General features: G+C 52.7%; 1 protein-coding gene and 1 non-coding gene across 2 annotated transcripts; both read right to left on the bottom strand.

The window, feature by feature from the left end:
• Positions 1–40: 40 nt before the first annotated feature.
• SLC6A7 (solute carrier family 6 member 7) lies at positions 41–20,537 on the bottom strand. The gene is made up of 14 exons (XM_019965236.2): positions 20,111–20,537; positions 15,008–15,191; positions 13,243–13,374; positions 12,863–13,097; positions 11,068–11,206; positions 9,633–9,767; positions 8,638–8,741; positions 8,391–8,515; positions 7,564–7,676; positions 7,137–7,268; positions 6,544–6,643; positions 6,251–6,351; positions 5,509–5,676; positions 41–1,838 (listed from the first exon to the last, which is right to left on the bottom strand). Exons 1-14 carry the CDS (start codon positions 20,141–20,143, stop codon positions 1,629–1,631), a joined length of 1,911 nt encoding a protein of 636 aa, XP_019820795.1. The 5' UTR covers positions 20,144–20,537; the 3' UTR covers positions 41–1,628.
• Positions 3,832–3,992, bottom strand: LOC139184309 (U1 spliceosomal RNA). The gene has a single exon (XR_011567895.1). It is a non-coding gene; the product is annotated as a U1 spliceosomal RNA (small nuclear RNA).
• Positions 20,538–26,706: the final 6,169 nt, after the last annotated feature.

The raw sequence follows: 26,706 nt of genomic DNA, 5'->3' as shown, positions 1-26,706 counted from the left end.
GCCCACTTTGGGGCTCTCACTGGCAAGGAGACAAGGTAAGGAAGATGACTTCATTGGTCTTTATTAACAATAAGCCAACAGAACACAGATGAGTTGGGGAGACCCTGGGAGAGAGAGAGAGCACAGAGGCTGGACAGCTGCTCCAGGCCGTACTGCCCCACAGAGGATGCCCTGTGTAGAGAAGCTGCTCAGGCATTTTCCCACCCCACCCTCATCCTTCAGGGAAGGAGGGACCCTAGGGCAGCCCCTCCCATGCTTGGGGATTGAAGACACCAGAGTCTCTGGGTAACCTGTCACAGGTCACAGGCCTGGGGTATTGGTTGCTCTCTGCCTCTACCTTCATATCCATGCCCAGGGACCCGCGTGCTGAAGCAGAGTGGGCAGCATTGGGACCAGACAGTCATGCCTGTGAACCATCTCTAAGTCTCTTAGTTGCCTGGTGGTCCATAGCCAAGGTCAATTCCCCAGCAATGCCTGGAGCTGGTGGAGACAGTGAGGGCTGCCAGGACAAGGAAGAGGGGAGGAGAGGGGCCCTAGGTCCTGACTGTGACCCCTTGTCTCCACCTCTACAGGGCAGGTCAGGTGCCCCCTCCCCCAGTCCTAAGGGTGTCCATGGCTCCCCGCACAGGAGGAAATGGGGTCCAGTGAGGGAAGTTGTGGGGTCCTCCTCCTTCCCCTTCCGTCCACCTGCTTAACACCCTAGCTTAGGCATTGGCCCCTATGCTCTGTCCTCAGCAGGCTTCCCACCTCCACCCTGTGCACTGAGCCAGAAGTATATTCTATCTAAAGCACAGGATCATGCAAACGCCCTGCCTGCCCACGTCTCTGACTCCCCCACTCCCTCAGTCTTCATTCGCACCTGAATCCTGTTGTAACCTGAAAATACTTGCTTCTCCCACCATTCTCCCTGCTCACGTGCCCTTGGTCACTCCCTGGACTGCCTCCTGGCCCCAGGGGAGGAAAAGGGGGCCATAATCTAACCTCATACCTTGGCTGGGTGAGCGCCTTGGCCAGAGGCCCTCCCCACCCTGCCCTCTTCTTTTTCTCTCTCTCTCTAAATCTGCCCATCCTCCTGTGCCTCAGGCCCTACCTCCTTTAGGAAACTTGGCCTGCACCCGTGACCCCATGGGGATCTTTCTCCCACTTGACTTGCTAACCCTTGATGGGGCCTCACGAACCTTGGGACACCCGAGTGTCCCTGCCAGCTGAAGATTCCAGCTGCATTGAAGTGTATGGAGCAGGCTCCCTTAGGGAAAGAGAGGGGACTGAGTCCTGAACAGAGATGAGAGGGTGGTGCCAGCTGCCACGTGAGAAAGGGAGCTCACTGGTTAGGAGGCCTGGGGTCCAGTCCCCTCTGCCATGTGACCTTGGGTAAGTCCCTCCTCCTTGGCCTCAGTCTGTCTGTCTGTGAAAGAAGGGCTGAGCTGGCTCATCTCAGCTTTGAATGTCTGTGTGTCTGTAGGGAGCAGACAGAGGTTTTGGGAGAGGCAGAGGTTACAAAGAAGGGCTTGCTTTGGGGACCAGCATCACCATGGCAACCTCCAACAGCCTCAGGCCTCTCAGAACCCCAGAGGGTGTGCAGCTTCCCTTGGGGGCCAGCAGGGCCTGATGTCTGCCTTCTTTCCGTCTCACATCATGGATTCCTCCTCCTCTGCAATCTCACGGTCTACTTCGATAGCCGTGTTCTCGAAGCTGGTGATGCCCCCGTACTTGCGCATGTGCACCATCAATGGCTTGGGTGACTGGCTCCCAGCCAGCGTAGCCACGTACATGCCTGTCCGGTTCTCCTCCAGTGATGGGCCCCAATCCATGGCTGGCCGGCTCGCCTGCTGAAGCCGCTGCAGCAAAGCAACCACAGGGGTGAGAACCAGGGCTGGTGGAGTGCTTCTTGCGGCTGAGCACTGGCAAAACCCTCACCAAGTCACCTGGATTAGTCTTTACAAACACCTGGGGAAAGGGAGGGGGTGCTGTCACTTCCCCAGAGGAGTGTCACATGAGTGGAGATAATCCTGCCCTGCAGCTCACAAGTTGGGTGGGTGGTCTCTGGGCATGAAATTTAAGCTCTGCTTCCAACATCTGTACCTTGGAAACAGGATGCCTTCAAAGGATGGTTAGCAAGGCACTGAGATAAAGCTCTCAGCAGGGTGCTGGCAACAGAGTAAGGCCCAATAAATGGTGGCTGTTGTTGTGGTTACGTGGTGGGCAGTCTGGGAGTCCACTCTGGGTCCCTTTCCCTAAATGCTGAGCCTTGAAGAGCTGGGAGCTTTGGTGGGACACCTATGCCCTAGTAGGATGGAGACCGAATGACCATGTCTCTCTCTCTCTTTTTAATTTTTCAGTCACAGTGGGTGGCATGTGGGATCTTAGTTCCTTGATCAGGGATTGAACCCACATCCCCTGCATTGGAACCGTGGAGTCTTAACTGCTGAACCACCAGGGAAATCCCAGAGTGGCCATCTCTGACATTCTGCCTCTGTTTCACTCTGATATCTGACCTTTCCCTCTCCCAGCCCAGTTTCCATGGAAGGAGGGAGTTGACTAAGATGATGACTAAGCCTGGACATTCTAGGGTTCCATCTTCCTCAAACCACATTCCCAAGCTCTCTGCCTGCCCTGCCAGGGAGAAGAGCCCCAGACTCTTCAGTGAAGAAAGACACCAACAGTAAGTGGAGCCACAGGGTGTAGGTCCCAAGGGAGATAATGCATGTGAGCCCTGGGCTAAGGGCCTCGCACAGCCCCATACCCACAGCATAGTGATGTCCATTAAAATGTGTTTATTGGAAGCATGTTACCCCACTGATCAGAAACCTGCCAAAAACTTGTCATCTCACTTGGAATGAAATCCAAAGTGCTCCCCTGGCCTCCGTGTCTTGGCCCCTGTCTATCTTTGTGACGTTGGCTCCTGCCACACTCTCTCTACCAGCTCTGATCCAGTCTCACTGACCTCTTGCAGGCCTCAAACATGCTAGCTCCTTCTGCCTCAGGGCCTTTGCACTGACTGTCCTTCTGCCTAGGATGCTCTCCCCTTAGCCATCTAGACATCAAAACCAATCACCTTGGTGATTTAGTCAGGTCTCTATCACCTCCTAAAAGAGGTCTCCCGTGGTCACCCTGGCCTGAACTTCCTTCACTCTCTATTCCTGTATTCTGGCTTGGTTTTGTTTTTAAGTATTACACTTACCACTGCCTTCATATGTTTGTTTATTGTCTGTCTCCTGCATTAAAATACAAGCTCCCTGAGTTTAAGGACTGAAATCTGTTTCCAGCTGCACTCTAGTGTCTAGACCAGGTTTCTCAACCCGAGAGCCCTGCTGATGCTGTGGTTAGAGAGGAGTTCTGCACACTGAACAGTGTGTGGCAGGATCCCTGACTTCTAGATGCCAGTAGCATTCTTCCTCTAACCCTACCCTCTCAGGACAATCAAAAAGTCTCTAGACATTACCCAGTGTTCCCTAAGGGCAAAATCACCCCTGATCTTGAGGCGATTTTGAACTGGCTTAAAACTGAGCCTTGTGCGTCGCAGCTCTGTGCTGAGGATGGGCTTATGTAATCCTTAGAGTATTCCTGTGAGAGGGTAGTAGTATTACCTCCAGCCCTACAGATACTAGCTGAAAGAATGGTTCTGAGACATTAGTTAAATTGGCCAAGGTCGCACAGGGGGGAAGTGGTGGTGCTAGTGTTCAAACCCAGGCAGTTTGGACGGCATCCTGAACTTGAAAATACTCTGCTTTTGTGTGTCTCACAGTACTGACCATGTTGATGACCTTTTTTTCTTCTCACAGCAACCCTCTGGGCAGGTATCACTATACTTAATTTCCCCCTTTTTTTTCCTAGGAGAGCGTGAACTCAGTCCCCCACTACCACAGATCATGCAGTCGAGTTTCCTACATTTGGGGAAATCACAGGAGTTAGCACATCTGGAGTGCAATAGATGAACCACACCCTGGAAAACCAGCTTCGTGATCATGGCAAGTCCCCTGACAGGTAAGGACACCTGCCCTCATTTTAAAGACAGAGAAAGCAAGCTTCAGAGAGGTGCACTCACTTGCTTAGGATCCCAAAGCTGGCAAGGGGCAGCCCCAGGACTCCTATCCCAGTGTGTCAGTGCTGGGAGCCCCGGTCTCTGAAGGTGGCACTCCTGAGCTGGACAGTGACTCCTCTGTGGGGCTCACAGAGCCCCCAGTGCCATGGCCCCTCTGCCTGACTGTGGGTGGCGGTGGCAGCGGGACAGGAAGGAGACAAAGCCAGGCTTGGGTACTATAAACTTCCTCCTTCCCTTCGCAGACACCCTGGCTCTCAACATGGAGACAAGTTTCCTTTAGTAGCACAGGTGGGGCTCCTGCAGTTCAGAGAGGGAAGGGGTTTGCCTCAAGTCACACAGCAGTTGGAGACAGAGCAGTGGCTGGACTCCAGGACTCCCCTGTGGCCTATGTCCACTTCTGCCAGAGAAGGGCTCTGAGCTTCTCTTCGGAAACTGGAAGGTGGGATGAGGGACAGCCAAGGAACAGCGAAGGTGAATGAGCAGGGGGGCAGCAGTGTGCTGGTTAGCAGGCTGGGGAGGACTGGAGGAGCATAGGAGTCCTGATTCCTAGCCAATTTCACCGTTATAATTATTCCCGCCCTTGTCAATTTCAAGTTATCAATGATTTAACAATGGCTCACAGTTCTCCTGAGTATTTACCAGTTAGCTCTCATGAAGCAGTGCTGGTGGCTCCAGCACACTTCTGATGGTGGGCGTGAATGTGTGTGTGTCCCAAGGCCGTCTCGGCCCTAGCATGCTCACTCAGCCCTGCTCACTCTAACACCCTCTTGCCACCAGAGGACTCCCCGCCCACTGCCTCAGAAGTGGAGGACCCAGCGTGCTGAGGCACTTGAGGTTCAGAGGGGTGGGTCTCCAGCAGCCATACAGCATCCCGGCATGTCCACTGACCCACAGAGGGCCCCTCCTCCCATCTTCCGGGCCTACAGAATCCCATGCCACACGGCCTGCACTCTGTATGCTCCCTGGGTCTCCCCACCAAGCCCTGGCCATGGGCAGGGCTCCTGGTCACAGAGGAGGGTGACGGCTCATCCCTGGGGTCCCTCCATGTTGCTTCAGACCCAGAGTTCCATAGGAAAGCTAGCAACCCAAGTTCAAGTTCTGACCCGTGCACAACTCTCCATGGGACAGTGGGTAAACCCCTTGTCCTTTCAGGTTTCCCCAGGACAGGGGGGCATTGGCCAACATTAGTGGTCTCTGGATTGCGCCCCTCCCCTGCCAGAGGCCCCGCATGGTATGAGGGGCCACAGAACAGGACTCTGGCCCTCAGAGCCTGCCACAGCCCAAGCCGATCTGAGCTGATTCACAACTCAGGCTACTGGTTAGGAAAAAAATGCTCTTCCCAGTTAAAAGCACCCTGCAGGTCCTGAAAAAGGTGTTGGAGCAGAGATTGTCTGCTCTAGAGGTTGGGTGCAGAGCAGGGCCATGGGGTTGGGGGCTGGGGGCAAGCAGGGGTGGGGCAGACTCACCTCCCAGAGCGAGCCCTCCTCTCGAAGCACGGCTACCAGCATGCCGGCTGGGATCATGAGGCAGGACAGCAGGCCCATCAGGATGCCCAGCAGCTCTGCCCAGGCTGGGAAGCGGTAGCTGCCATACTCTGAGGGCTGGTACTTGACGATGCTATACACCAGCAGGGCCTGCAGGTGGGGGCTCCAGCGTCACAGAGGGCCTCGGGCAGGCCCCAGGGCTTGGGATAGCCCAGGTCTGAGCTACTGTAAAGCCTGAGATAGCTCAGCCCAGGGCCATCCCAAGGCCTGATAGAGCCCAGCCCAGAGCCACCCAGTCTCTGAGAAAGCCCAGTCCGAAGCTATACCAGAACTTGAGCTGGCCCATCTTTGGAGCCTTTGCAAGTCCTGAGACAGCCCTGTCCAAAGCTGACCCAATGCCAAAGCCTGAGATGGCCTATCCCTGAGCTGCTCCAAATCCAAGGCTAAGAAGCACAGCCTCACCACCCCAGCCCTAAAGCTCTGAAGCCTAAGAAAGCCCCACTCATTCTGCCAATCAAACACAGGGCCAGGCCCAGCACAGCTACAAAAGCTGGGGACACCACGGGAGAGGGGAGTAGACCGGGATCCTGGTACTCATTCTATCCCCCAGCCCTGACAGAGGTCCACTGAGGGCTAGGGCAGTCCCCCTAGACTGAATGCCCAGAAGGGCCCTGCTCTCACCCCTGAGCCCCCAGCCAGCAGCCCTCCCTTCCACCCTGGTTACCAGGAGCGTGGCTGGGGACAGGAACAGCCAGCAGGCCCTGAAGTAGAAGCCCGGCTTGAAGCCCAGCATCATGTGGATGTCCCGGCAGAACCTCTGGATGCCTGCACGGGGAAAGGAGGGGGAATGGCCCCACCCGCAGCCCCACAAGCACCGTCAGCCCCTCCTCCACCCCAGTTGCCCCCACTGGAAACCCTGGCCCTTGGGACCAGGGACCCAGTGCAGGGGGGCTCCAGGGTAGACTCCCATTCTCCCACAGCTGGGAGCCTGACTCCACCTCCCACAGCCCCTCTCACCATACACCCGGGTGACGGCGAGGCACGTGGTGATCACCACCACCATCAGCCCGAAGCTGGCGCTGTAGTCGTCCAGAAGGACCAGCCAGTACATGCCCCCCTGGAACACAAGTCACAGGTCTGGAGTGCCCTCATCCCAGCCCCGATCCCCAGTGCTGCCCCTTCTCCAGGCAGGAAGAAGGGAGCTGGGAGCAGGCAGGCCAGTAGGGAGAGCAAGATGATAGAGTGCGACTGCTGTCTGCCTGCCAAGCCCTCTATACACACCATCCGATTTGAGTCTCACAAGCCTATAGCCTATATGTAGACCCCACTTTATCAGTGGGAAAACAGGCTCAGGGAGGTGAAGCCACTTGTCCTGAGGTCATTCATCAAGTGCAAGAATAAGCCTGGAAGACTTTTCAGACTCCAAAATCAGAACTCTGGGTCATAGGCCAAGCTGCTTCTTGAGAAAGAGGGTCTGGGGTGGACTAGCTTCCTCCCACAGAGGAAGAAGCAGGTAGCTTGGGGCGTGTTGGCCTGGCCACAGACAGCGCTGCAGGTGTCTGCCCCAGCCTTGCCCACCAGCTGTCCGCCCACCCCACAGCACCACTCACATCCGTGGTGAGGACCAGCCCCATCAGGTACATGGCCACGCAGATGAGCCCCGAGAACACAGCCTTCTTGGGCCGAAGGTAGTACGGGAACTCGTCCGTAACAGCTGTCACGATGGTCTCCAAGAAGGCAAACTGGGGGGAGAAGGGGGCTCAGAGTTCTGCCCCCACCACACACATACAAACACACACAGAGAGGTACATCCCACAGATGCAGATACACGCACAACACACACATATCAGACATACAGAAACATCATGTGAAGACATACACAGACATACAGGCATACATTTCACACTGGACAGATACACACATAGATACACATACAGACAGAGACACCCACATCACACACGGATAACTCATGCAGCGAGGCGCACACACATCGCAGACGTGTACCACGAGGCACACCCACTGGCATGGGCAGCTCACCTGGCTGTCCAAGCCGAGAGTCAGCAGCATGAAGAAGAACAGGAAGGACCAGAAGGGTGACAGAGGCAGCATGGTCATGGCCTGTGGGTAGACGACAAAGGCCAGGCCAGGGCCTGGGCCAAGGGCACACGGGGTCAGCAGCCTGGGGAACGTGGGGGCCCCGCATATGTACTTAAACACACATGATTACTACTTACACCCACTTGGGCCAAACCCAGAGATGTACACTCACTGCACACTTCCAACACTTTCTTAACTCCTAAGACACAGGCCAGCACACTGTCCGTGCTCCATAAACACAGGTGGATAAAAAAATGAATTAATAATGAGTACATGAGTAAACACAAGACCAAATATAAACCCTCATTTGAATATGCTTAAGTGCACAATCATTTGCATGAACAGTTCCACATACACACACACTCAGATACTCCCATTGGTGCAAGATACTGATTCACAACATCATCCAAACCCTCAATTCACTCACACAGGCATCTCCATACAGGATGTGACTCATCTAGACAAGTAAGGCAAGTTCCTGAGATGTGACAAAACACCACAATCTCCTCCAGAAAGTCACTTCTCTCCAGACACAGGTTGATACATACTCATTTGCACACCCATCCTTTTGCACTTGAACACTCAGAAAACAGCTCAGACACATTCATTTGCATGCATGCTATGCGTGCACACACACACACGCACACACACACACACACACACACCATACCCATCCACAACCTTGCTGGTCCACGTATATGCTCACTTGCCCAGTCCAGCTGTGCCCGATGCACCCTCCACCCACCAGGGCCAGGCAGCCTGCCCACCTGCTTTGGCTACTTGGTCCACAGGTACACCCAGCTCCTGAGACATGTAGCCCAGCACGGAGAAGATGGCAAAGCCAGCCAAGATGCTGGTGATGGCGTTGCCCAGGGTGACAATGAAGGTGTCTCTGCCAGGAGAAGTCCAGGCACAGGCCAGGGTGAGTGGCCCCCGTCCTCACCCACGAGGCCCTCCCTGGCGAGCCACTCTCCTACCCACTCCAGCCGCCAGGGTCCGGGAGGCAGCACTGACCTATAGATGTTCTGGTGAAATGTGTTGTAGGAGGCAAAGGTGAGGAGCCCCCCGAAGCCCACACCCAAGGAGTAGAAGATCTGAAGAGCAGCTTCAATCCACACCTGTGACAGGGAAGGATGCAGAGGGAGGGCAGAGAGGAGAGGTTGGCACACCGTGGTGCCCAGAAAGGGAAGGAGGTAGGGCGAGAGCCAGTTGACAGGCCCAGGCATGCTGTGATGAAGGACCTGGCTAGTGAGTGACAGCACCTGGGAGCAAGGCCTGCTCTAACACTGCAGGACTTGGTCAAGTTCCTTCCTCTCTCTGGGCCTCAGTTTCCCATCTAGGATCTAGAATATACTCTCTAAGCTTGGTCCAGTTCTGAAGAAAGTAGTGCCTTGTATAAATTTTCAGTAGATGTGTACTGACAATCAGCCCCTGTAACCCTTTTATTGCCTCTCGGAGTTGGAGGAACCTGGATTTGAATCCCAGTTCCCCCACTTTCAAGCTGTGTAGACTCTTCAGGCCAGTTACCTCTCCAGCCCTCATGTCCCCTGTCTGTACTGAGGGGATAGGAATGGTACCTGCCTCATAGGCTGGTGGTAAGGATCACATGACTACATTATGCACAATGCTAGAGCAGGGGCAGGCGTAGTCATCCACCAACAAATAAGAATGCTACCTGTCAGGACCATTTTTCTATTATTATTACTAATACCGTCCTTGGGTTTTACAGTCAGGTCTGGGAGGAAATCCCAACTCTGCTGCTCCCTAGCTGTGTGATCTGCTAATTCTTTTGGGCCTCAGTTTCTTCATCTGTAAAATGGGAGAATAATGTCTACTGCATAGGATTGTATATAGTAATAAAGGAAAAAGATACACAGTGCCAAGCACAGTGTCCGGTACAGGGGATTCACCATGAGGAAGATCCTCCCCCCACTCCCTTTCCCTAGGGAGTCTTCTTTCCACTCCCTAGCCTGACCTCTCCCTTTACATGCTGGCCTTGAGGGTCTCACCTTGGAAGACAACAGGTGGTGGAACTGAGGGGTGAGATAGAACTGGATGCCCTTCCAGGCCCCAGGGAGGGTGACTCCACGGACCAGCAGCATGAGCAGGATGAGGTAGGGGAACGTGGCCGTGAAATACACCACCTGAGAGACAGTAAATGGGGACAGAAGGGGGTGACCTTCTCTCTTCTCTCCTCCTCTCAGAAACCCCCATCTTACTGACTCACCTCCCCAACCTTCAGGTAGCCCAAGTTAGAAACAGCCACCATCTGTGATGCTCTCTTTCCTTCCCTCACTCCCACCACACATCGCTGCTTCCCAGGGCTGTTCCCACCCATCCACTCTCTCTCCCTCCCCCCACACAAACCCAGCCTGCATGGTCATCAGACATTGGACATGTCCAAATTCTCCTCTGTCCTGTCTCCACCTGTTCCCAAACCTCCAGCTTCATCCTCAGCAAACACCGTCAAGTCCCAAGCCTCTCACTGCCTTGGCTTGCACCACGATGACCTCTCCTGGCTTTCTAATGGTCTCCATGCTTTCTTCTAATGGTTCTTTTCCTCATGGACAACATCTCAGCACTTTGCAGAGAGATAAGTTCTAATTTATAAATGATTGAGTAAACCACTCAGAAGGTTTCCAACTCCTGAAACAGCTCTATGGCCCTTCCTACCCTCCATAAGCTACAGTGGGCTTTGTCTTCCCAGCTTCTAGCTGGTCTTTTTCGCATAACTTTTTCGCCTGACTTTTCCACCTGGGGCTGTTTCAATTTCCAGCTCCAGGCCCAGCCAAGTAGAGCACTCCACCCTTCTGCCCAGGGTGACTGGTCCAGAGATGAGTCTAAGACCCATCTGTCCAGTGGGACTCAATTCTAGGATTTTTGAAACCTAGGGCAAGGGAGAACACTAAGTAGGAAAGATGTATGCCTGGAGTTGCTAGGGGCAAGCTCATGAAGAATGAAGCCTAAGAAGTCAACCTGGAGGAAAGCATTGCTGAGAGACCAAGAGAACAACATTCCTCATCTGAACCGCTAGATCCAGCTGTGCCTGAAGCAGGCCCTCTGGACTTTCCAGCTGAGTGTGATAACTGGGTTCTAGTCCTTGCATTTCAAAGAGTTGTGAATCTTGCGCACCCTCCAGGCATTCAACAAACACTTGCTGAGCTTCTCCAAAGTGCCAAGCACTAGATTAGGATACAAGCTTGAATAACAGGTCCTGCCCTTGGCATGTTTCTAGTCTAGTGAACCAGCTTGGCCACCATCCGGCCCCATCTCCACGTCTTTCTTCAGGCAGCGCCTCCCCCTTCCCCAGTCTCAATGTCCTCTCCCTTCCCCTCTTCCCAGCTGAAGTCCATTCATCCTCTCAGGCTCAGCCCACACCCTGCCTCCTCCAGGAAGCCCTCGCCGTTCCCAGCCTCTCAGGCCTCCAGGGCCTCCCAGCTTCACCTTGCCCGAGGACTTCACACCCTTGAGGATACAGAGGAACACGATGACCCAGGCGAGCAGCAGGCAAAGGCAGAGGTTCCAGCGGATGTGCCCGGGACTTCCGATGCCCTGGCTTCCTTGGATGTGGAGGACGTAGCGGCTGTGGGAGACAAGGCCTGAATGTTCTGTGGTCACCTTGCCATGCTCCACAGACATGGAGTGAAGTTGTGGCCAACCCACAAGCCTATCTGGCTATTCTCTGTTTGATTCCTCTCCGTCCTTCTCTGATCAGCTCTGCACCCAGGAGCTGGGCCTCTAGAGACACTATCACCCAGGCTCCTTCCTCTTCAGTTTCCACAGGGGTCTGGCTAATGGGAGGCAACAGCAGGAGACTGGATGATGCGTTCGGGTATTTGCGCACATGTGTGAATACATGTGTAAGCATGCACGCCACACACCATCAGAGGGTGTGGCTGTGACTCCCGTTTCTACAGCACAGCTCTGGCTAGGGGGCCCTTCCTCTGAGGCTTTCAGTCTCCCCTGATTCTGATAGCACTTGCCTCCTTGCCTCGGGGTGCTATGGCTGTCCCTCTTGCTAGTCCCTGGTGCCTCACATTTCCATGTGGATCCCCTCACCCCTGTGAAGTCCCTCCACTCACTCAACTCCTTCAGTGAAGCCCTGTGACAGTGCCATCTACTTCCTGCCTGCTCCCCAAGTGATGCAGCAGGCCACGGTGTTGCCATGGAGACCCTAGGCTGCTGCCAGTGACCATGTCATGTTCTTTGGCTTTTAGTTGCAGACCCAAGCCTGTCCTTCCCCACTGGTCAGACATATTCCTCAGCAGGTGCAGACACTTTAGATTCATTTCAAATGGACAAATGAATGAACTATGTAATAAATGCAGGTTGGAGGCTAAAACATTTAAAAACATGGGGCTCATTTGGGAGAAAACCCCTATGAGTAGCCTTTTGCAAGCAAAGGGTTATGGTTATCTGGTCTGTGTCATCTGGTCAGCCAATGGTCCCTACCTAGGAACAAGGCAACTCTGGAATGTTCCAGAACAGGATCAAGCATCAGGAGGCCTTGATTCTAGTACTGCCTCTGCCAGTAAGTACTGAGCAAGCCTCCGGGCCTTGTTTTCTCAGCTATAAAGTGGGACTTAGGGACAGGCCAATGGGCAGTGATGCCCTTCTGACCCCCACCACTCACAGGGGCTTGTGATGTGGCTGGTTCTGAGTTAACTGTGTCCTTCTCAAGCAACCCTTTACTCTCCTAGAGTTTCCTCTCTCCTTTTAGACTAACCCGAGCTGGTCCTGTTGACCCTGGTCTCTGCTAAGTGTTTTGCCTACTAATATATCCGGCGCTCAATAATCACAGATTGAATAAATAAACGAGTAACTGACTGATTCCATCCTATGAAGCAGGGACTCTTACTACCCCTTGTACAGAGGAGGAAACTGAGGCTCCAGATGTTGACAATGACTTATCATCAGCATCATTACTATCAGCTAGCATTTACTGAGCACTCACTATCCACCAGGCTGAGCGGCACAATTTATATGCCTTCTTTCCTTTAACCCTCACAGTAGCCTTCAGATACTATCACACCTGATTCAAAGATAAAGCATCACAAACCAAATAAATTGTTCAAGGCCACACAGCTGGTCAGGTGAAGAACTGGGGTTAGAACTCAGAGTCCATCCAACACAGCACCTGAACTCAACCTTTGAGGTGCATGTAGAGCCCCATAGGAGCACGGGCACAATCCTGCCCCCTGCCCCTCCCCGACTGCTGCTGGGCCAGCAGGGGCCTGACCTCCAGTACTCCTCGCTGGGGCTGACAGTGCTGGTGAGGTTGAGGGGCAGGGCCCCGTTGCCGTCCTTGGAGCCTCTGTGCTCGAGGCAGAGGTCCGTGTTCCACCAGTTGCCACAGTGTTCCCAGGGCAGGTTGCTGGTGAGGGAGGCGAAGAGGTAGAAGAGGACGTAGGCGATAATCATGTTGTAGTAGATGGCCACTAGGCCCACGATGAGCAGCATGGCCGCGCCGGCACCTGGATGCGGGAGGGGCGGCCTTCAGGCCAAGGAAGCCGTCCCCTTTCTAGATTTCACCTCCCTCTCTGCCTAGAGGGCAGAGAGTAGGGGGCAACCTCCCTGCCTCCCTCAGGCTTTCAACACCGCCCCCCGCCAAGGCCTCACCTTTGAAGAGCGGGCTGATTTTCCAGACGGCCAGGGGTCCCAGACTGGAGAACTGGCCCAGAGAGAGCTCGAGGAAGAAGAGGGGGATGCCGCAGATGGCCAGCATGAGGAAGTAGGGCACGAGGAAGGCGCCTGCAAGGAGGAGGAAGGGTAGGGAAGGTCTAGGGATGGGCGGTCAGCTCCCCTGAAAGCCTAGCTCTAGCCCCACCCCCTCCCATGACTGGCAGGCACCTTCACTTCTCATGTGGGGCTGGGCACTGCGGGACTGTCTTCTTTTCTGCCAGGAGATCACTGAGGGCCAAGTGGACATATGGGGATTTACTTACTTCTGTAGCCCTAGTGCCCAGGCCAGGACTAGGCTCAGATCAGACACGTAGTGAATGAGTGCATTCCCTGCCAGATAAAGTACAAACTCCTCAGTACAGAAATCGATGACCTTTAGAATCTGGCTCCTGTCTACCTGCTCCTCCCCTCCTCCCAATGCCACCTCAGATGCTTGTGGCTGCCACCTGTGGTCGCCTGTGCCCAGCATCCCTCTTCCTTTTCTTCTCATACTGGCAGCTAGCTCCTTTACAGGACTGCCCACCACCATATGGCTCTGGAAGGGCTGCCAGTCACACCAGCCAACCCCTGCCCACCCTTTCTGGGCACATATCCCAAGGCAGGCCAATTAGAGACCTTCCCTGCAATTCAACATAGATTCATTCAGAGGGAACAGTTCTGAGGAGGAAGTCATTCCATAATTGTCTTTGGCCACCCCCGGCACACCTGTAGGGAGGAAGTCTGATCCAGGGAAAAATGAGGTCAGCCCACAGAGAGAAAAAGCCTCGGGAACCAGGGAGAGGGAGGACAGACCACTGTGGCCATCCCTGAGTTCTCAGAGCTTCAGAGGCTAGCACTCATCCCATACTTCCCTGTCGTCCCAGTTCATCTTGTCCTCGCTTCATCTAGTTTTCCTTGCATTTCTGTTGCTCTGCCAATATGTGCTTCTTTAAGGAGTTTGGTAGAGATGGGAGGAGACACGCAGTGCTGGCAGGGACAGATTGCTCCGGAGATGATAACCCTGGGGTGGAACGTTGGGTCGCCAGCGTGTGACCTTGGGCAAGGAACCTGGCCTCTCCAAGCACAGTTGCCTCATCAAGACAACAGTGCCCATCCAGGTGGTTGTCATCAGGGTTAAGTGAGGCAGGCCTGGGGCCTGGCAGATGGTGAGTGCTCAACCCCAGCTATTGGTGGTGAGACTTAGAATAGCCACTTGATGAAGAAGCAGGGACAGAGAATTTAAGATGGAAAAGATGTTGTGTTTGCAGCTTGAAAGGAAGGAACCAAGAGGCAAAGCTAGATTGAAGATTTAAGAACCCAGGAGTAACTGATTGATGGAGTGAGGTTCCAAGGGAGGTGAGGTGGGAGAGGAAGGAATGTGGAGAATACTGAGAGCGCAGTAACAACTGACAGGCAGATACAGACCTTTATCACAAAGTGGAGGCAGCCCCCTCTGCCCATCACTCAGGGCCCAGGGAGTGCCAAGGCTTAGGGAGAGAATTGAGTGAGTATCCACCCTGGGGATGAGAGAGGAAGGAAGGGACTGGGAGAGGAAAAGGGATGAGGCAGGGTGAGCTCCTACTTCCAGCCCAGGTCACCACTTTCAACTAATTCAGCCCAGGGTCACATAGGAGACCGTGGCCAAGGTCACTTAAAACCTCACTCCACCCTGAGCCTTGGTCCTCTGGCCTCGACACCCCTCATGCAGGCATCGGGCTCATACCTCCTCCATTGGTATAGGCTCGATAGGGAAAACGCCAGACGTTCCCCAGGCCGACACAGTAGCCAATGCAGGACAGCAGGAAGTCCAGCTTGCCTGTCCAGTTCCCCCGGTCTGCGGCAAAGTCCACGTCCAGGTCTACATCGCCCTGGTCGCTTGGGGTCATTAGCAGGTCTGGGGTGACAGGCTGCCAGTAAGAGACACCAAAGAGGTGAGACAGAAAGGTGAGGCCAGGTTGAACTGGGACCCCCACCCCCCACCTCCATCTCGAATAAGAATATGAACTCAAACAGGGCTAATTGCAAAGAACTCTATTGGTTCAGATAATCAACTGCTTTCACTGTTAACCTGGGCTGACACGCTAGCAGGCAGGAGCTCCTCAAGATTTCAGGTGACTACAAACTTTTGAGAGTAGTAGGGTGGCTCTGGCACTAAGAAAGCTACCTTAATCTTAGTTTGGCTAACACAGAGGTCAAATCCAGTGATGGTCCTATTTTGATGATGATCTTAATGACAGTTACCATGCGTGAGCACTTATCATGCACTCACTGTGCGAAACGTTTTGCTCACATTACCTGGTTTCATTCCCAAAACAATTCTGAGAGCTAGGTACAAACAGAGGTACGTGCATACTCAATTGTGTCCAACTCTTTGCGACACCATGGACTGTAGCCTTCCAGGCTCCTCTGTCTATGGAGATTCTCCAGGCAATAATACTGGAATGGGTTGCCATTTCTTCCTCCAGGGGATCTTCCCCACACAGGGATTGAACCTGTGTCTCCTGCATTGGCAAGCTGATTCTTTACCACTGAGCCACCTGGGAATCTCTGAGAGCTAAGTATTCATCAAAGGGAAACTGAGGCTCAAAGAGGTATCAATGACACATCCAGAGTTTTTACAAGGCTGACTAGTGGGAGAACTAGGTCTCCAGTCCAGACTTCCTAATGCTGAAGCCCAGATCGTCAATCACCCAATGCTGGAGTTCTGCTACTCCATTCTGAGTGCCATATTTTAAGAACAATACCAGCAGTTTGGAGCATGTGCACAAAGCAGGTGGCTGGACTGGAGCATGTTCAGGAAAAGCAGTTACAGGAGGACAAGAGGAAGAAGTGGGCCCTTAACATAGAAAGGATGGGGCGTGGAGGGAATGTGGGCTCCCTTGGGTTTAGATGTATGCTGTGTGGCTCAAAGAGGCCTGCTGAGGACTATGAATTTTAGTTCCGAAGCAGGAAGAAGCTACTGAAGCCCCAGTCTATCTAAGGAAGTTGTGACCTTCCTGTCTCTGGAGGAGAGTTGCTTGCACAGAGGGGAATGGGAACCAACTGTCCCTAAGATCCCCTCCCATAATTTGAGGAGGGTGGAGAAGTTCACTGGGCATCCTCCCTTTAGGCTGGGGCTGGGAGATGGAGGCCTTCCTCAGGGTTCTTGGAATCCTGGCCCAAGCGATGTGAGGTAGTGTGTCCGTGAGTTGCCTGGGCTTTGGACCCGGAAGGAAGCCCAAAGTCCCCAGCATCTAAAATTCACACAGCAGCTCCCAGAAGTGCCTCTGGGAATGGGGCAGGAGAAAAGGGGCAGTTAGATCTTTTCTGCTTGACTCGGAAAGCCATGTCCCATGTAGAGGAGAACAGAGCTGCAAAGAAGGCAGGTTATCAAATAGCGTCATGGTTTTCAGAGAGGAAAAAGGACCTCCTGCTTCCTGCCGAGGAACGACCACGGGAAGCAGTGAGTCCACTAGACTGGACGTCAGGAGATGATGGTTCTCACCCCAGGTCTGTGCCAGTTCACTGTTCAACCTTAGGAAAGACTCTTCTGAGCCTTAATTTCCCCATATGGACGCTGAGGAGATTTCCAAAAACAAATCACTTGAAATGTTTGTAGATGTTTGAGGGAACAAGGGATTTTTTATTCAAAAAAGTTTGGGGAAAGCTGGGTTATCACAAGGTAAAACAGGTTTCTTTGTTGAAGGACTTGTCATATCCTTTAATGGGCCACCATGCATTGTGACTCTCCAAGTAGGGACTACAACAGACAAGTATCCTCCAATTCTACTTAAGAAAAGGGTTTCAAGGAGCTAGCATGCTGGGATATACTTGGCAGAAATGCAGGTTTAGATAATCTTTAGTTAGTAGTCTTCTGGCTCTGATGATCTGTGAGGCAGGATTCACCAAGGAGACTTCACTGCAGTGGTCACGAATCAGATCAGGTCCAAGCACAGGGATTCAGCAAACAGCTACTACCCGATTTGTTTTATCTCCTAAAATTGCCCTTCCTGGCACCAGCCCAAGGAGGTGTCTACATAAACATCAGGTGACAGAGGAAACTTTGCTGGTGACTTGTCATCTGAGCAGTGCTAGGATGAAGATGGTGAAAGGAGGGTCCAGGTGTCACAGGACTGGAGGTTTCTGGCTGCTGTGGCAGAATGGCAGAAACGTGGTAACAGCATTGGGCCCTCGGTGATAATGACAGCCGTGGTGGTGGTCCTGCCTGAGGCTGGCTATCGGCCAGAGGGGCAGTGGTGATGGGGGCAGCCTAGCATGATTATGGGTGACGGTGACAATGAGGAAGAGCATGAAAAGCTGCTTTTCAAGTAACGGGGCTCTAAGGGTTGAAACCAGTATGTTGCTGGTAATTTCTTAGCTGTGATCTCAAACATGCTGGGGTGAGGGTAGCAGCAGTTCCCAGACCTGTATGAAATCCACCTCTTCCCTCTGATTCCCCTTTCTCTCTCCAGCTGAATGGGTTTCAGCCGTCTGGAGCCACTCCCTCCCAAGTGAGCTCTAAGAGGGGTAGGGTAGCAGCCATTGACACTGGCCCCTGGTATTGGATGGGGAGGAAGGCCTGACACCCTGTGAATCCCCAGTCCCATTCAGGCCAGCTGGCAGGAGGGCCCGATAATGAGGTTCCTCTGATCCCTCCTGAGAAGCTGCTGCCCTTTCTGTGTTCACAGAGCGGTCCTGGCTCTCTGTTTCCATGGTGACAAGAGTTTCAAGAGCAGGATGCTGTCAGCTCCTCCCCCAATCAGAGGGAAACCTGCTTCTGCTCCAGGGACAGAGGATGGGGTCCTCCAAAGCTAAGCCAATCCAAAACCCATGTGGTACCTCCATCTCAACCACGGGGTAGATCCCAGGGGGCTGGCACAGCAAGGATGGAACTAATTGAAAGACAGGAAAGCAACCAAATCAATGGGGCAGGCTGGAAGCTTAATGAGTAGCTTCACACTTCTGCCTGAATGTGAGGCTCCCACCCCTGATCTCCCCGCTCCCCACCCAGAGTCACGGAGGAACACAAATCTGAGCTTGCCAGATCCACACCCCACTTTTAGGGACCAGCAAATGTAGTGACCAGCAGCAGCAGGTCTGGGAGAGGTAGGATTTCCCAAGCCAAGGCTCTCATACGTTCTTCAGGATGAGAGAAACAATAGGAATCTGGAGTCTGACTTCATCATTGTGCAGATGAGGAAATAAGTTTCAGAGGAGAAGGGGTGAGCTCAAGGTCAAATGGTAAGTTAAGGGCAGAGCAAAGCCAGGACCCAGACCCCCGACTCTCAGTAGTATGCTCCTCTCTGAACAACACCATTCCTTTGCCACACTTGGTACTTCCTCACTCCCTGCCCACTTCCCTTAAAGACCAAGAGAAGGGACCCTGAGGCCAAGGGCCCCACCCCTGCCCTGTTGGTTTTAGGTTGCTCAGTTTAACCTTTAGGAAAGCAGTAAGTTGCACCCCTCTGTGCCTCAGTTTCCTTGTCTATAAATGGGGGATAATAAGACCCATCTCCCAGAATTGTTGGAGAATTACTTGAGATAAGGTTTCATACAACATGGGTATTTACATAATGAGTGGCCTTGTGCCAGTGAGGGGCGGGGGCTCTTGTGAGGAGGGAGAGGAAGGAGGAGAGAGTAAGATGGAAAAGAACAGCGGCTGGACTTAAGACCCAAAAGACCCACAAATGACCCTAAGAAGTCACTCATGTCAGTAAATGAACCCATTTATCACAGTAGTTCCACACTCAGCTGTCCAAGGGCAGAGAGCTTGAATGAGTGCATGTTGGGGGTGAGGGTGTGGCTTGTGGGAGAGGGGACAGTCAACAACACCAGCTGCTGTGAGTTCATGGTATCCCCCCACCCCAGGACTGCCGGGGGGGGGGTGCTGCTTTGGTGCCCCTCACCTGGGACAGAGCAGCAATGGTCCAGGTTAGAGAACATACTTCCCCAAAGTCACGGGGTAAGTGGCATTTGCAGAAACACTATCCAGGAGTTTGGACTCCTTGGTTAATACTGGTACTTTTAAGCCCAAAGCCAGAAACTTCCCCCAAGACTCTCCCTTCTCATGCACTTGCAACTTGGCCGGGAGGTCCAACCCCAAGGACAAGGTGGGGAGAGGCTAAGGTCTGGGCCCAGGAATGGAGACTGGGCCTCCTCTCTCGTGCCAGCTTCCACCCCACCTCCCGAGCTGTGGGGTCTTGCATTTCTTCCCCCCTTGCCTTTGCCTCCCTTGTGTCCTGCTGAGGGGCAGCCTGGGGTCTTAGCAGGGAAGCTAAAGCTGCCAGGAGAACGAAGCCGACGGGGAGGAGGAGGTGGTGGGTGCTGCAGGGCAGGAGCACCTGCAGGAAACCAGAGTGCCCCTGCTGGCTCCCTGAGGCTGCTTCAGAGTGCACAGATAAGGACCAGGTCCAAGCCCCCACCCCCATTAACCCAGCTCAAGGCTGTCTCAGCTATTCCAGCATCCCCCACTCCCCTAATTAGCTCCTGGGGGAAAGGGATGCAGGTACTGGGGAGGGGCGAGTGCCTAGCCCCGGCACCCCTACCTCCCGCCTCCTGTGGCTGCAGACACCTGTTCGCAGAACTTAGCCCAATGAACCCTAGCCTCTCTCCCCCTCCCCTTCCCCTCTTCCGCCGTCACACTGCATCCGGACCCCCAGATGGGGAAGGCCACCCCTCCCCACCCCGCGCAGATCGTGACCCCGCCCCTCCCTGCAATCCAGCTCAGCCGGCCTCCCCCAGAGCCCTGAGCCGAGTGTAGGTGTCCTCGCCAACCCTCCCAGGGGGCTCGAGAGGGGGCGGGCTTCTGCATCCCTCCCTCAGGTGCGTCCCTGACCTCGTGCCCTACCTTGCGAAGGTGAGCTCCCTGGAGCTTCTTCATCTTGGAAGGCAGGTCGCTAGGGCTTCCCAGCTTGGCTTTTCCTGAGCGCAGAGAGCGGGCGAGGGAGCAAGAGATCGTGCCGCTGGCCGGCTGCCGCGCCTTGGCCTCCGCGACTCCCGCACACCGGCTGGGGGGCCGCGGGCGCAGGCGCTGCCGTCTGCTGCCGGCGTGGGGCGCGGGCTGGGCGCTGCAAACGCCCTGCCTCTCCCTGCGCAGCGCCCGAGGCTGGGGAGGGGTGCACCGCTGAGCCAGTGTAGACTCCCAGACTGATGGGCTGACTGATGGACCGAGGAGGAGGGAGGCGGGGGGGAGGGATGCGCACCCCCGCAAGCAGAGCTGCGGATTGGAGGGGCGCGAGCGCGTGAGGAGGGGAGTCTAGGAAGGAAGCCCTCGGTGTTAAGGCCTCAGCTGTCGCCCCCTGCGTGACCTTGGGCAAGTACCCTGCCCTCTCTGGGCCTCCCTCTCCCTAGCTGGGCAATGAGGGAGACAGGCCACACACGTGAACGCTAACAGCCCGGTCTTAGGTTCCAGCATCCCTGTGCCTCCTCTTTTCTTTGTGACCCTGTCCACGTTACTTAAACTCTGTGCTGTCGCTTCTTTACCTGGAAAGTGGTAACAACAAACTTACCTTCCTGACAAGAATGTGAGGACTCCAAGCAGTTTGTGCATAGAAAACATTCAGCATAGGGCCTGGCACATTGTAGGGGCTCAGTAAACATTTATGGATTTGTCCATATGGGTTGTCCACTCTTGCCAACAAATGAACAGCCAATAGTCAGGTATTTATTCAGTCACCTAATCAACCAATATTTATTGAGCACCTGAAGTGTGCCAGATCCTGGGTTAGGTGCTAATATTTTCTCAACACAGTGACCTGGAGAAGAGGTTATTATCCTTATTTAACAGAAAGGGAAACTACAGCACAGAGAGTTTGAGTTACTCAAGTTCACAGAGCTAGTGAGGGACCTTGGTGACAGTCAGGCCTCATGGACCTTCTAGACTAGTAGTGGTCCTGAACATGCCTCTTTCCTTGGGATGAAAGTGAAATAAGAACTTTGGGGTGAGGGGAAAGAATAGGGCAAGTGCCACTGTATGGCGACTTAGATCATGAACACGTGGGTTCCTGTTCCCCAGAAGTATGACCTTGAAAATGTTCTAGTTTCCTATCTGTAAAGTGGGCCATCAGCCAGTTTGGGCTTGGCTGACTTCTCAGAGTGTTGTGAGGGTCCAGTGAGCCCACAGGTAGGATGGGAAATTATTAGCTAGGGCTTCCCAGGCGGTGCAGCGATAAAGAATCTGCCTGCTAATGCAGGAGATGCAAGAGACTCGGGTTCTATCCCTGGGTTGGGAAGATCCCCTGGAGTAGGAAATGGCAGCCAACTGCAGTATTACTGTCTGGAAAATTCCATGGACAGAGGAGCCTGGTGGGCTATAGTCCATGAGGCCGCAAAGAATTGGAAATGACTGAGCAAGCACGATTATATGCATTGGTTTGTGGAACTGAACCCATATTTGGTAGCAGGCCCAGCATATACATTACAAATCATGCTCCTTTCACTCTCCAAAGTGTCCCAGTTCAGGCATTGCCCTACTGGCAGCCAACATGGGGAGGTCTTTGGGGAGAATGAGATTAAGTGTCTGCTGCCTCTCCTCTCCTTGGAGTGGGAGACAGGAAGAGTTTAAAGCACAGCACAGGGTTGGGTAAAGGGCCTGGCAGGCTCCCAGGTCTACCTCTCCTCCCCAGGTCCCATTTGTTGTTCTTCAGTTGCTGAATCGTGTCTGACTCTTTGTGACCCCACGGACTGCAGCACACCAGTCTTTGCTGTCCTTCACTGTCTCCTGGAGTTTTCATGTCCATCGAGTCAGTGATGCCATCTAACCATCTCATCCTCTGTCGTCCCCTTCTCCTGCCCTCAATCTTTCCCAGCATCAGGGTCTTTCCTAGTGAGTCAGCTCGTGGACAAAGTATTGAGTTTCATCTTCTGCATCAGTCCTTCTAATGAATATTCAGGGTTGACTTCCTTTAGGATTGACTGGTTTGATCTCCTTGTTGTCCAAGGGACTCTCAAGAGTCTTCTCCAGCACCACAATTCAAAAGTATCAATTCTCTGGTGCTCAGCCTTCTTTATGGTCCAGCGCTCACACCCATACATATCTACTTGAAAAACCATAGCTTTGACTATACAGACCCTTGTCAGCAAAGTAATGTCCCTGCTTTTTAATATGCTCTCTAGGTTTGTCATAACTTTTCTTCCAAGGAGCAAGCATCTTTTAGTTTCATGGCTGCAATTACCGTCTGCAGTGATTTTGGAGTGGAGTGATTTTTAGGTCCCACCCAGCTGCTCCTTTCTTTAAGCCTGGCCTCACAGGGCAGGCAGGGCCTCTCCAGACCCAGGAAGGAAGGAGCCCCTTAGCCATGAATGTGAAGTGAAGGGGAATTCATTGAGCCCTACTGTGTGCATTGATGAGCTCATATCCAATATCTAAATTTTAGTTCTTTCCAACAGCCTGGAGAGTCAACTTTGTGCTTCCCTATTTTGCACCTGAGGAAACTGTCTTCAAGGAGTGAAGTTGTATGTCCAGGGTCACAAATCACTGAATCTTGGAGCTTTGAAGATAAAGCCAGGAGGCCCTTAGGCCATGCCTCAGTCAGTTCAGTTTAGTCACTCAGTTGTGTCTCTTTGTGACCCCATGGACTGCAACATGCCAGGCTTCCCTGTTCATCACTGACTCCTGGAGCCTGCTCAAACTCATGTCTGTCTAGTTGGTGATGCCATCCAACCATCTTATCTTCTGTCATCCCCTTCTCTTCCTGCCTTCAATCTTTCCCAGGATCAGGGTCTTTTGCAATGAGTCAGTTCTTCACATCAGGTAGCCAAAGTATTGAAGCTTGTTTCACCATCAATCCTTCCAATGAATATTCAGGACTGATTTCTTTTAGAATTGACTGGTTTGATCTCCTTGCAGTCCAAGGGACTCTCAAGAGTCTTCTTCAACATCACAGTTCAAAAGCATCAATTCTTCAAGGCTCAGCTTTCTTCACAGTCCAGCTCTCTCGTCCATGCATGACTACTGAAAAAACCATAGCTTTGACTAGATGGACCTTTGTCAGCGAAGTGATGTCTCTGCTTTTTAATATGCTCTCTAGGTTGGTCATAGCTTTTCTTCCAAAGAGCAAGCATCTTTTAATTTCATGGCTGCAGTCACCATTTGCAGTGATTTTGGAGCCCCAAAAAATAAAGTCTCTTAAGGTTTCCATGGTTTCCTCTTCTATTTGCCATGAAGTGATGGGACTGGATGCCATGATCTTAGTTTTTTGAATGTTGAGTTTTAAGCCGACTTTTTCACTCTCCTCTTTCACTTTCATCAAGAGGCTCTTTAGTTCTTCACTTTCTGCCATAAGGGTGGTGTCATCTGTTTATCTGAGGTTATTGCTATTTCTCCCATCAATCTTGATTCCAGATTGTGCTTCATCCAGCCTGGCATTTCACATGATGTACTCTGCATTTAAGTTAAATAAGAAGGCTGACATTATACACCCTTAATGTACTCCTTTCCCAATTTGGAACCAGTCTGTTGTTCCATGTCTGGTTCTAACTGTTGCTTCTTGAGCTGTATACAGATTTCTCAGGAGGCAGGTAAAGTGGTCTGGTATTCCCATCTCTTGAAGAATTTTCCACATTTTGTTGTGATCCACATAGTCAAAGGCTTTGGCATAGTCAATAAAGTAGATGTTTTTCTGGAACTCTCTTGCTTTTTTGATGATCCAACAGATGTTGGCAATTTGATCTTTGCTTCCAGGCCATGCCTGGGGAGAGGCAAAAGCCAGTGGCTCCTGGATCCAAGGGCCTGTGGCTGCCATCACACCTCTTACAGGGTGGGTGGCAGCTTGACTGAACCACTCCCTCTCATTGGCTTGTAGGTTTCATTAGGCTCTAAGCAAGGCACAGAGAAGCGTGGGAACAGGGAGTAGAGACAAGGCATTGGCTCAGGAGCCCTAAAAGACTCACCTCCTTGTTGCCACTTCCCAGTAGCACCTGCTCCCCGCAGATCCAGGCCTGGAGGGAGCCAGTGCTAGAGGAGGGGAAGGGAACAGGGCTGGGACTTTAGCCATTCTCAAACCCATCATGAGGTGGCCACCAAGCAGCAGCAGCAGTCACTGGGGCTCACCTTTCACATGGGGAAAGGGAGGCCCAGAGGAAGCAGGACCTGGAAAATCATTCAGTGAAGCAGAGGCAGGTGAGGCCTGGAATCAAGGAGTCTGACCCCACCCAGACTCTGCCCAGACTCTCCATATCACAACTTCCTCCATCCTCACCCTCATCACCACAGCCCTTGTTGGCAAAGTCTACTTCATACAACAAACAACCCCCCCTCCCCAACATTTTTTACAAGACATTGTCCACATGAGTCAGTCACCTTCTGAAACCCTGGTTTTATGATCATGGAACTGGCCACGAGTTCTGCCACTGAGCACATTTGACAGTTGTTCTCAACACAACCCCCTTCCCCCTCCAAGGGTAAATTTGGGTACCACTTGGCAAAATAACTAGTTAGGAATCCAAGCCTAATAAATAATCTATTTCCCTTTCCCTCTTCCCTCTCCCTCTCCTTTATTTTTCTTAGTCTCACATCAAACCAGAAAAATGGGGATATGTACTGGACTTAAAGAAAATGTGAGATGAAAATGTACTTCCTTTTATTATATAGGAAGATATTTTTAAGTGCATATAAATAAACATTTTTAGTTTGCTTAAATGTTCAGACTTTATCGCTGAAGATCATGTGTTTTGTTACACCAGCCAGTGGTGACTGTAAAAGATGAGGATCCAGACTGCTAGTCCATCTGGTGAGATTCAGAGAAAGTAGTTCTGGAGCGGCCATACCCTCTGAAGCTGCCCCATCCTACACCTGCTCTGCTCCCAGCTTCTGTGTCCCACTGCTTGGGCATCTCACCCACTTAGAGCCAGGCTGGCTTCCTGGCTAAAGACCTCCTCTTTGTGAATACTCCACTCCCAGCCCCGAGTCCCTCCCTAGTCTTGATCTGTGGCCCTCTCTGCTCAGCCCACACCAGGTTCTTGGCAGTCCGTGAAGAAGTCTCATCCACAAGCCTCAGGTTCTCAACATGGCGTTAGGGGCCTACAGAAATGTAGTGCTAACACACATGTTTCAGACATGCTAGAGGCCATGACTAGGCCCTGGGCCTTGCACAGCCAGGCCAGGCCAGATTTCACTTTTGCCTCCACACTTTCCCCATCTCTAATACCAACTCAGGGCCTGCCACCCAGCCAGGGGGGAAGCATAAAGTCACTATATGCAAAGCAGAAGCAGTACCAGGTCATTCCTGATAGGAAATCCCGAACACCTCTTAGCACTGGGGTGACTGCAGGGTCTGACAGTACTTGAGGGGTCCTTTTCCTGAGCCATTACAACACCCAGATCTGGTTGAATTCTCTGTGTGGCAGGCAATGTATTATCTCACATGGCAGCTCAAGACACTGCTTGGAAGTTGTCTTAGATCAAAGTTTCCTTTTCCATGAAGCTCAAACAGCAGTTGACAGGTGATAGCCAGCCCAACCTGTGGGTCCCACCCAACCCCTTGACTTCCCAGTAGACAGCAGCTGCAACTCCCCAAGCCTGCCAGGCCTGGTGACTGACCTCCAGCCCCACAGAGGTCTTCCTGTGGCTGGGGACAGGCTTGTCCTGCCTCAGATCCTCCCAGCCACCATCTGTCCTCAGCCCTGGGGGCACGGGTTGTTAGAGCATCACTTAGGCTTGCCAGTATCTCACCCTAGGATATAGCAGCCCTGGGAACAGGTGGCTAAAACACAGGACTTATTGCATGCCAGGCCCTGTGCTAAACACAATTCTGAGGCAGCTTAGAGTATTTTATTTCCATTTGACACATGGGGACGCTGAGGTTCAGAGATGCTAAGTAACTTGTCTGAAATCTCACAGCTTGGAAGTGGCCAAGCTGGAGTCCAGGCCTTGTGACAACAAACTTGCTAACTAAACACTGAATCACAGCTGAAGCATGGCCCTCCAGCCCCACACTCCAGAGCCCACAGTGTTCTGTGGGGTGCTGGTAGGTGCTGGTAGGGGTCTCCTCGATAGTGAAGCATGAGAAATGCTGGATTAAAGAAAATTCAGGGGGTTTCTTTGCTGTGGGACTTGTCAGTCTTTGATGTGTTAATACACATTGGGTTGAGTCTGCAGGACTTCCCAAACTTACTTGACCAGAGCCATTTTTTTTTCCTTGATAAACAAGCTCCTTTGTCTTACAGATGGGGAAATGAGTAGGGAAGCAATTACCCGAGGGTCACACAGCAAACATTTCTGAAGATCAGAAAACTATATTCAATCACTGCTAGCCACACTGCCACCAATCTTCTTCCTCTGCTCCTGGAAGCCTGGTCCTTTCCCCTGGTTCCACCAGGTCCCCATGCCTTAGACGTCCACCATCCTCAGTTAAGCTGTGCTGCCTCCCAGGCCACCAGGAGGAGGAGGAGAGAGAAGAGCCTCTGCTCCTCAGGGACGCATGCGGGGACTAGATCCACCTCGCG

The sequence above is a fragment of the Bos indicus genome, chromosome 7 (genome assembly GCF_029378745.1).
Source record: "Bos indicus isolate NIAB-ARS_2022 breed Sahiwal x Tharparkar chromosome 7, NIAB-ARS_B.indTharparkar_mat_pri_1.0, whole genome shotgun sequence".
In the NCBI taxonomy this organism is placed as follows: Eukaryota; Metazoa; Chordata; class Mammalia; order Artiodactyla; family Bovidae; genus Bos; species Bos indicus.
This window is presented reverse-complemented; position numbering and strand designations above follow the sequence as displayed.